Source organism: Sciurus carolinensis, chromosome 3 (genome assembly GCF_902686445.1).
Source record: "Sciurus carolinensis chromosome 3, mSciCar1.2, whole genome shotgun sequence".
In the NCBI taxonomy this organism is placed as follows: domain Eukaryota; kingdom Metazoa; phylum Chordata; class Mammalia; order Rodentia; family Sciuridae; genus Sciurus; species Sciurus carolinensis.
Window position 1 is genome coordinate 51,629,235 of NC_062215.1, and position 9,580 is coordinate 51,638,814.

Genomic DNA, 9,580 nt, shown 5'->3' on the forward strand with positions numbered 1-9,580 from the left:
AAGCATCCCTGGGTGTGATCTTCAGTACTACATAAAAAAAAAAAAAAAAAAAAAAAAAAAAAAGATAATGATAATAAATCAAGAATAAAAAGCTGAAAATTTCTACAAAGTCCAGAAAAACAACTTACTTGTATTAATGAACTGACTGCATCTCTGTACTTTCCAAAGACTAGATACTGCTTCTATATATTTCAAATCTTGCTCTCCTCTAACCACCTAGGTACTTAGAGTGCTAAGAGCAATTGGACATTTTCATATAACATGTACCTTTTGGCCCTGCACCCTAACAGAGAGGCACAGATGACAGGAATATTCAGGAAGCCATTTCCACACCATAACCTAACAATGTGAGAATAACTACAAATCACAGAAACATATCCCAGGAAACTGCACATCTGATGTTTTCCCACCTCACCTTCCCCATAATCAGAACTCCAAAATGCACACAGCCACTCCAACACATTGGGGAAAATGCAATGAAAGGGGCAGCTGGAGCAGAAAAAGATAGGTCTTTACCTCTAGCAATTAAAATATCTAATGTTTGCAAAAATTTACAGAAACCTATGACTTGGTTAAGAGCTCGCTGGAGTGCTCCCAGAGTGTGTGAGAGATCCTGGATTTCATTAATTTCATGGTGAATTGGCCTGTGCACTTGAAATTCTTGGTCTTATAGTGCAAATGAGCTCTTAACCTGCTCAGAAAACCTTATTTTTCTACTTTTCAGAATGAGCATTTCATATCTTTTTTTCCTCAATCTGTAGCACTTTGGGTGCTGATGGGAGTAATCTAGACCCAAGGGTTGTGGGTAGACCCAGTGGGAGTGGAGAAATCAGCCTGGATAGCAGGGAAGACCCTCTCCCATAGTGAGGTGGGGTTGGTTGGTGTGTGGCAAATAGGAGAACTCTTCCCCTTTCTTGAAGAACAATGGATCATGGTTAGGATGCTTTTTCTTTCTTTCTCCCCCCCCCCCTTTCTTTCTTTCCTTTTTTTAGGGGTCTCATTGCCAAAGCTGCCCAGGAACTGGAGTACCTGTAACTATAGGCTTGCACAACCCGACCAGTTCCAAAGTGATCTTTTAAACATAAGGGAAAATATAACTTTCCTGATGACGATTCTCCATAGACTCCCCATTGTACTTAGACTAAAACCCAAACTCCCTGGAAGCTTCCAAAATTCTGTGTGATGGGCCCTGCTTGACCCCCATCTTATTTCTGCCACTCTCAAATTCTCTGTCCCAGGTTCTCTAGCTCCCACCATTTCCTATATCAGGGACTTCGTATTTACAGTTCCTTTTGCCTGAATTCATGGCTGGGTCAAATTATCTTCTAGTCATAGAGGCTGTCTCTGACCACCTGGACGAAAGTTAGTACCGCACTCTCAACTCATTACCATCAACCGTCCCCCACTCTCCACAGCTTTATGACCATCGTAAATTATATATTCTATCTTCTTGGTTATTTTGTCACCCCGCCCTCCACTATAATGTAAGCTTCAGGGGAATCCAGATCCAATGTACCCCCAATGCCTAACAATACTTGACGCACAAGAGGCACTGCATAAATGTCAGCTGAGTGAATAAATATAGCAGCTGCGTCTATAGACATACAGATGCCCAGATTGTTTTACAATTTCCTTCTGGGGACCACTGTCCCAGCTCAGAGCGGAGAAGAGAATATATTGCCTGTTACTGTCACAATCCAGGCAGAGACTCAGACCTCTGCTTAAATGAAATAGGCTGAAAGAGGCAGGAGGCAGAAAGCAGAGGAAGAAAAGGACCGAGAGAGAGAGAGAGAGAGAGAGAGAGAGAGAGAGAGAGAGAGAGAGAGAGAGAGAGAGAGAGAGAGGCGCGCAGACAGAGAGAGACAGAGAGACAGAGACAGACACACAAAGAGACAAAGACCGGGACCCAGACTTAAAGAACCAGAAACCTGGGCCCACAGAAGCCCCGGCAGCAGCGGGAGGTACTGTCAGGAGGAGGGAAGCGGAGGGAGGCGGAACGCGCGGGAATTGAGCGGAAAGCTAGCGCCGCTAGTCCCGGAGACCCGGGCCGCCCCTGTCCCGGCTCACAAGTGGCCGCGGCAGGTGGCCGTGCGCCAGCCAGCCCGCCCGCCAGCTCGACGCGTGCGGGATCAAAGCGGCCGGGAAGGGGCGGGACCGGGAGGTGTTAGGAGCCACGAGGTGCGAGCAAGAGAGCTTCCCGGCTTACCGCAGGAGCGTGGGAGCGCAGAGTCCCGGGAGGCTACAGAGACCTGGAGAGACGACGAGACATCCCGGAGAGACCCAGAGACAGAGAATGAGAGAGACCAGAGACAGGACGAGAGATCCCAGAAACCGAGACGCAGACGCAGAGACCGGAGAAATCACTGAGGACGCCAAGAGGAGGGAAATCGCTAAGAAACCTTGAAAGAACGTGAGAGATGCAGAAAGAGAGTCGCCGTGAGATACTCGGAAACCAAAAAGCCAAAAAAAAAAAAAAAAAAAAAAAAAGACTCGACGTCCATGCACATGGGAAAAGGAAGCGCGCTTTAGGAAACAGAAAATAAAGCGAAAGGAAGAGACATGGGGAAAAAAAGAGATTTAGAGTGAGGGGGGCGGGGAGACCTCGCTCCTCCCCCGCCGAGGGCCGCGTGGACCCCCGGGGCGGGGATCCGAGCGCAGAGTCCTTTCTCAGGGTCATGCCTGTGGAGGTACTGGCCAGGGGCCGAGGGACGGGTGTGGAGGAAGCAGGATCCCCTGATTGAGGGGTGGGGAGCGTGAGGACGTGCGGAATCAGGGTCTAGAGAATCAGAGGTTGCATTTTATGTAGGTTAAAAAGTTTAAAGAAAAGATACTTTTTTTAGAAATACCATCAAATGTAATTAAGGAGAAAATTAAACCATCATGCATTGGCCGGGAATCGAACCCGGGCCTCCCGCGTGGCAGGCGAGAATTCTACCACTGAACCACCAATGCAGACAGTACTTTGTCTTCTGACCATCCTATTTGAGCTTGTAAAAGACTGATGAACCTGGCTGCGGGAAAACTAGGCCTAGGGTTCAGGGAAGGAAGGAGTGGCCCCTAATGGTTAACATGGGGTGGAACGGGTCATTCTTCCTCCCGCCTGGATCCGGCCACCCGGCCATAAAACCAGTCCATATGGCCAGGGGCGGCCCCACACCCGGGTGCGAACAGCCCCGCGCCCCGAGCCTCGCGTGCAGGTGAGAAAAACTCAACCCAAGCCCAGGTTCCCAAGGAGGGGGGCGGCGGGGGCGGATGGGGCCATACATCTGCGTTCCCATTTGGCCCAGGTAGGGGGTAGTAGGGTCTACTGGGGAGGTGGGGAGCCCTGATTCCAAATGGAAGCCCCCTCCTCAAGGTCTTGGCCCCTTCATGCTTGGGCTTTGGCAAGACAGGCTCCGCGAAAATACCAAGGTGTGGAGGGGCGTTGGAAGGGTTTGGAGTCAGCCCCACTTGTCTCTGACGCCACAGCTATCTTCCTGTGTCCTTGTCACTGTCATTCTTGTTGACCCATTACATTTATGATTTATCTTCTCAGGCACTTGGTCCTGAAGTCTCCGCCAATCTTTCTGCAGAGAGTCGTGCTGTTGGTTTGAGGTAGGTGTTGATTTCCTCTTTTGTGTCCTTTTCTTGACTCTTTAGGAAAACTTCCCGCTCCAGTAAGAAGGGGCCTCCAGAAGCAGGCAACTTGGACACACTTGTGTAAGGTGTCCGGGCAGTGAATTTAATTTTAAACTAAATATTTGTAAATGGAAAGACCTCTACTCCTATTCATACTTTAAAGACTAGAATCTTCTTTGAAGTTACCCCTGTCCACCCTCAGTCCAGTCGTCCTCAAGGAAATCCTTTTTTTTTGGAGTACCTACTTCACTTTGTTTCTATAACGGCTACTTTTTCACTAGATCTGCAGGGATAAACTAGACCTCTTGTTCATATGAACTGTCCAAAGCTAGACTAGTGGCCCATGCGCACAATGAGGGCACAAGATATTGGGGAAGTGAATATAACTGATTTAGAACAGATCACTTGTTCCACTGCTATGCAAGGACCCAGCACAATTGGGTTGCTCCCTATATGGAGCAGGAGGGGTATCTGGGGGGAAAGTGTATAATGTTCAGCTTGGAGGCTGAGGAGTGCTTTTGTTTCAGTGTTAGTGGGGGTACAATGAACTTACAAAAAAGCTGCAATTCTAGAACTCCGAATTTCATCCTTAAGTAAGGTCTGTCCTAAATTACTTAAACTCCCTCTCCCCCTAATAGCCTCCTCCTTTCAGCTGGGTCCCGCCTCTTTATACAGCCTTATGGTTCTTATAACAGCCGGTGCCTCATTCCCCCATCACTTCCCACACTCCCAGGCCAGTTCATCTCCTTCCCCTCCCCCTTTCACTCCTAGTCTTTCCGGGAGCCTCGTGCCAGGGTCCTTCCCGGGTGGGATTCAGGTGCTGAAGGGGGCGGGGCCTTATCCTATCCCTTCTACCCCGGCGCCGCGGGATATAAAGATCCAGACGAGCAGAGACCCGGTCCGCGCCAGGGTCCGGAGGAGCAATGGTCACCCGGGATCGAGCTGAGAATAGGGACGGGCCCAAGGTGAGAGGCGGGAGGGGTTGGAGCAGAGGTCCTTGGTCCGGCCAGGGACCCTGACACCGTGGGTCAGTGGTGAGGCCGGAACACAGGGCTGAAAGAGGAGAGGTGCCCAGGGGACCCAGGAACTGGAAAGGAAGCTGCAAAGTATGGAGGAGATAGTGTCAGAACAGGACCTGAGTGGGCGGCAGAAGCAGAATTCTTGGGACCTGGGTAACAGGGGTCAGCACCTTACGGCCTGAGGGCGTGGAGGGGGCAGAATTTGAAAAATAAATAAATAAATAAATAAATAAATAAATAAATAAATAAATAACCAAGAGGAGGACGCAGACAAGGGCGGAGGGTAGAACAAAAAGAGGAGAGGATGGGCATTCGCTCCACGTAGGCTGTGAACCAGGACTGGCCCAATGAGGTTCTGTAGAGAAAGTTTTTTGGTTCCAGAGGTTCGAGACCCTGTTGAAGATTTTAGGGGGAGCAAGTGGAGAAGGGTGGAGGCATAGACGGGTTTGAGGGAGAGGAGGAGGGGTGGTCGCGCTAGGTGTCTCCCTTTCTACACTCAGGGCCGCCAGCTCTGAGTCCCGCACGGTGCGGCCCACTTGCCTGGGCGCAAAGAGGGTCTCCAAAGTTCTCCACTGAGACTGAGAGACCGCACGAGATCGAGACGTAGAGAGAAAAGAGGAGAGACACAGAGAGGGGAGGAGGGACTGAGAGAGGAGAATACAGAAGATCCGGGAGAGAGAGGAGGCGAGCTACAGAAGCGGATCCTAGGGGCGTTGGGAGGGGGAGCGGAGATGGAATGAATGGGCTCGGCCCTAGGCAATCTGGGGTCTTGGGCAAGGGGTGGGAGGGGGCTCTCCCAACCGCGGGATCCGGACGCCAGTGCGGCTGCGCTGAGTCTTGGTCCGGTGGGCCCGCTCTCCCTTCCCCGCTGGTCACAGATGCTCAAGCCGCTTGTGGAGAAGCGGCGCCGGGACCGCATCAACCGCAGCCTGGAAGAGCTGAGGCTGCTGCTGCTGGAGCGGACCCGGGACCAGGTCAGTCCCTCCACCAGCCCCGAACTCCCAAGCAACCCGTTCCCGTGCCCCAGGGCTTCCCCACTGGGATGGGGGGGGGGGGGGCGGTAAGGCTGGAGTGGCCCCAAGGCATCCTGACCCGAGCCCAGTCTTTGGAATCCCATCCCAGACCCCCCTCTCATTCTCAGAGGGCAGTCTTCTTCGTCACCCCTCGGGTCTGTAAGTTTTCTTTCAAGCTCTGTGAATTTCGCTCCCAGGATGGGTCAGTTTCACCCTCGGGTTTCTAAATGTCCCCTTTCCATACATTTCCCCAAATCAGCCAACTACAGTTCTGCCGGTGGTTTTCACTCGCTGGGTTGCTGTTTCAAATCTCCTCACATATTGGGTATTGGTTCTATCCCCTGGGGTTGGACAGTTTCGTCTCAGGGTGGGACAGGACCATTCTAGGTCATCTCACTCCACATTTGGTCGCGCGTTCAATGGGCAGCGCGCAAATGCGTTCCGGGAGCACCCCCAGTTCCCGATTCCGCCCCTCCCTTCTTCCCCCTGCCACTTTCCCCCTCTCTCCCCACCCTTTTCTGTCTCTGCGCCCTCCCCTCCCGTCTGTAGAACCTCCGGAACCCGAAGCTGGAGAAAGCGGAGATACTGGAGTTCGCCGTGGGCTACTTGAGGGAGCGAAGCCGGGTGGAGCCCCCGGGTACAGCGCCGGGGTCGGGTAGCGGAGGGAGGGAGGGAGGGAGGACCTCCGGAGGTTCGGGCCGGGGAAGCTGGGGCGGGCCCTACGGTGGACGGTGGGCTTGGGGAGTGGCAGACTCGGCTCCCAGGCGAGGTTAATAACACCCGCGCGTGTCTGTCTCTGTGTCTCTGTCATTTTCTCCCTCTATACATTCATCTGGCTTCCTGTCTCTATGCGCCCGTCTGACCTCGGTATCTCTGCGCCCGCCCCTTCCCTCACCCCTGCTGGGCCCCTGCCCTGCCCGCCTGTCCTCCCGCCGGCCGCACCCGCCGCCGCGGCTCCAGGGGTTCCCCGGTCCCCAACTCAGGACGCCGAGGCGCTCGCCAGCTGCTACTTGTCCGGCTTCCGCGAGTGCCTGCTCCGCTTGGCGGCCTTCGCGCACGATGCCAGCCCGGCCGCCCGCGCCCAGCTCTTCTCCGCGCTGCACGGCTACCTGCGCCCCAAACCGCCCCGGCCCGAGCCAGTAGATCCCAGGCCAACAGCGCCGCGCCCACCGCAGGACCCCGCCGCACCAGCCCTTGGCCCCGCGCTGCACCAGCGCCCCCCAGTGCACCAGGGCCCCCCTAGTCCGCGCTGTGCCTGGTCCCCATCCCTCAGCTCCCCGCGCGCCTGGGATTCCGGCGCGTCGGCGCCCCTCACCGGACTACTGCCGCCGCCACCGCCGCCTTACAAACAAGACGGGGCGCCTAAGGCCCCGCCACTCCCGCCGCCCGCTTTCTGGAGACCTTGGCCCTGAGCTCTTGGGGGTGGGGTGGGGACGGGGGCTGGGGGAGGGGTAGAGACTCCAGCCGGAGGGCAGCAGAGGGACCCGGGCGTCCGGGAGAGGTGTTGGGGAGGGCGGCGGGGCGCGCGGGCTCAGCGCGCGGGTGAAATGTGGTCTATATTAGAGTATCTATATAAATATATATTTCCCTGGTTCCTGTCCCTTTTCCCTGCTCCCAACCCCGTGTCTAGGATTGTACCCTTTCTTCCCCAGCCCAGTCCCAGTCCCTTCCCGAGTCCCTAGTGCATGGAATAAAGTGGTTATTAAATCCCGGTGTGTCCCGGAGCCGGGGGCCTGCCTTTATCTCGGCGTCCACGCCCATTTTCCCTTCCCTTCTGTTTCCCACCCCCAGTCCTGCTCTCCAAGGCCCAAGCTCCGGGGCAGACAGGTAAGTAAAGAAGAGAGCAGAGCGGATATTGAGGTTGGAACTGAAACCAAGAGGAAAACGCAGAGATAGGGCAGGGGAAAATGGATGGGGACCTTTAAGAAAAGACCGGGTAAAGAAAGAAAAACAGAAACAAAGTTGAAATAAAACCGACTCTGGTGGGATTCGAACCCACAACCTTTGAATCGCTCTTTCGTCACTAGAAGTCCAATGCGCTATCCATTGCGCCACAGAGCCACCTGGCGGGCGGTGGCGTCTCGCAGCTTACGGGTAGTAGCATGGGGAAGGAGTGGGGTGGGTGAGTGTTGTTGAGAGGAAATTGGGCGGGGCGTGCTAGGAGCCTGCGGTTAGGATCTCAGAGGCCAGTGGGGAGAAGTAGGTTAAGCAAAGCATGTGAGCAGGATGGGAGTGAGGGCGCACGAGTATTCCAGAAACAGTGGGAAAGCAACCAAACAGGAGCAAGCAAAAGAGCGTAGAGCTTCGGCTGCCCGCTTGGAAAGTGCTTCCAGCACAAGCGCACTCCACTCCCACGTGGCCCCACCAAATAAACTTGTTTTCTATAAATTTTTGTGTCCCTATTTCTTTTGGTTTGTTTTGCCTTTTTCTACGATACGGTTCAGGTGCTCGATGGTTCCCTATTCTTGATTTTTAAATGTGAAAAGGGAAACTAGTCAATTCGGTATTACCATTTTTAGCCCCATTTTCCTACTCCTCTCTTAGGAGGACGACGAGGACTCCAATTCTCTATGCAGGTAGCGTGGCCGAGCGGTCTAAGGCGCTGGATTTAGGCTCCAGTCTCTTCGGAGGCGTGGGTTCGAATCCCACCGCTGCCAGGCCAGAGTTTTTCCCCTTAGGTTACCAGGTTATAGTGCTAAGAACCAACTGGGCACTCTAGTTTTACAAGGATCAGCGCAGCGTTTTAGCTATTGACTTTTTCTTTGATATTCGAGGCAGATACTGGGTCTCCCTGTATACCCCAAGCCAAGACCTGACAAACTGTGTAAACCCTTTCCTCGTTGTTGATCTTCATTTTGATACCGTTCACAAGTATAACTTTCTTATCTCAACATTAGCACAACTTCCAAAATGTCTAAATAATACCGCATTATCTTCAATGGTCCCTAATAGTGGCTCGAATTATCCTGTTTGAAAACCTCAGAGAACCATGTCGTAAATTGCTTTTGTTTTTAGATTCTCGGTCACAAGAGAATGTTATCTACAAAATCAGCAAACAATGTAACAGATTTTAAAATCGGAACTAAATCTAAAAAGTTAAGGTTCCACCGAGATTTGAACTCGGATCGCTGGATTCAGAGTCCAGAGTGCTAACCATTACACCATGGAACCTCGGTGTTGGGTGTTTCTTCGGGGATTATATACATTACTTAATACCCTATTTTTTTCAGAAAACCAAACAACCGCGGCTGATTTGGGTAGATATTAATTAATTGAGCACCTGAGATATTAATTAATACGTACTGTCAACTTCTAAAGCTTAAGGCTGTACAAAATAAGAAAATTTTATTTAGAATTTAGAAATATTAATCACATATTAAAATAAGATTTTGGAATATGGGGTTAAGTAAAATATATTAAGATATTTCACCCGATTCTTTTTACTCTTTGATGTGGTTTATTAGATAATTTAAGTACATACGTATATGTATATATAGTTTTCTCTACCTTCTCTCTGTCACTCCTTCGACTTTCTGGAGAATAAATCCCTGTATTTTTCTGACTTTTTTCCATTGATTTGTTCAAAGGAGAACTACACATTAGCTGTATTCCAAAATAAAAACATTCACATAGCTGTGCTCCAAAATGAAAGCATTCTTAGTACAAGGAAAAAAGACAGTGCGCCCGAACAGGGACTTGAACCCTGGACCCTCAGATTAAAAGTCTGATGCTCTACCGACTGAGCTATCCGGGCTCTTAGCAAAGCCTCCTTCTCTTTTCTAAAAGAAGTTTCCAATACGAAAGCGCAGGCTTGCATAATGATATAAGAACTGTGTGCCTTTGAGCAAAGAACCCTGACACGCACTTGTGGCTCATCTACTACTGATTGAACTTTTTTCACCTCCCTTCCTTAGAACCCTGTGAAGGCTA

The 9,580-nt window shown here is 51.8% G+C and overlaps 1 protein-coding gene and 5 non-coding genes across 6 annotated transcripts; 2 read left to right on the plus strand and 4 right to left on the minus strand.

Annotated features, from left to right (window-relative positions):
- Window positions 1–2,881: 2,881 nt before the first annotated feature.
- On the minus strand, window positions 2,882–2,952 carry Trnag-gcc (transfer RNA glycine (anticodon GCC)). Its single transcript has one exon. It is a non-coding gene; the product is annotated as a tRNA-Gly (tRNA).
- Window positions 2,953–3,109: 157 nt separating this feature from the next.
- Window positions 3,110–7,062, plus strand: Hes7 (hes family bHLH transcription factor 7). The gene is made up of 6 exons (XM_047546922.1): window positions 3,110–3,197; window positions 3,536–3,594; window positions 4,496–4,583; window positions 5,516–5,611; window positions 6,200–6,287; window positions 6,611–7,062. Exons 3-6 carry the CDS (start codon window positions 4,542–4,544, stop codon window positions 7,060–7,062), a joined length of 678 nt encoding a protein of 225 aa, XP_047402878.1. The 5' UTR covers window positions 3,110–3,197; window positions 3,536–3,594; window positions 4,496–4,541.
- A 562-nt stretch (window positions 7,063–7,624) lies between these two features.
- On the minus strand, window positions 7,625–7,711 carry Trnar-ucu (transfer RNA arginine (anticodon UCU)). Its single transcript is given in 2 exon segments — window positions 7,625–7,660; window positions 7,675–7,711. It is a non-coding gene; the product is annotated as a tRNA-Arg (tRNA).
- Window positions 7,712–8,225: 514 nt separating this feature from the next.
- Trnal-uag (transfer RNA leucine (anticodon UAG)) lies at window positions 8,226–8,307 on the plus strand. The gene has a single exon. It is a non-coding gene; the product is annotated as a tRNA-Leu (tRNA).
- A 442-nt stretch (window positions 8,308–8,749) lies between these two features.
- Trnaq-cug (transfer RNA glutamine (anticodon CUG)) lies at window positions 8,750–8,821 on the minus strand. The gene has a single exon. It is a non-coding gene; the product is annotated as a tRNA-Gln (tRNA).
- Window positions 8,822–9,331: 510 nt separating this feature from the next.
- On the minus strand, window positions 9,332–9,404 carry Trnak-uuu (transfer RNA lysine (anticodon UUU)). The gene has a single exon. It is a non-coding gene; the product is annotated as a tRNA-Lys (tRNA).
- Between the last annotated feature and the right edge of the window lie 176 nt (window positions 9,405–9,580).

What these genes read in the sequence shown, in the direction of transcription:
- Hes7 (XM_047546922.1), top strand. Translation starts at nt 4,542, where the DNA reads ATGGTCACCCGGGATCGAGCTGAGAATAGGGACGGGCCCAAG. An exon ending in TGGAGCGGACCCGGGACCAG is followed by an intron (nt 5,612 to 6,199) that starts GTCAGTCCCTCC and finishes TCCCGTCTGTAG; the next exon opens with AACCTCCGGAACCCGAAGCT. An exon ending in AAGCCGGGTGGAGCCCCCGG is followed by an intron (nt 6,288 to 6,610) that starts GTACAGCGCCGG and finishes CCGCGGCTCCAG; the next exon opens with GGGTTCCCCGGTCCCCAACT.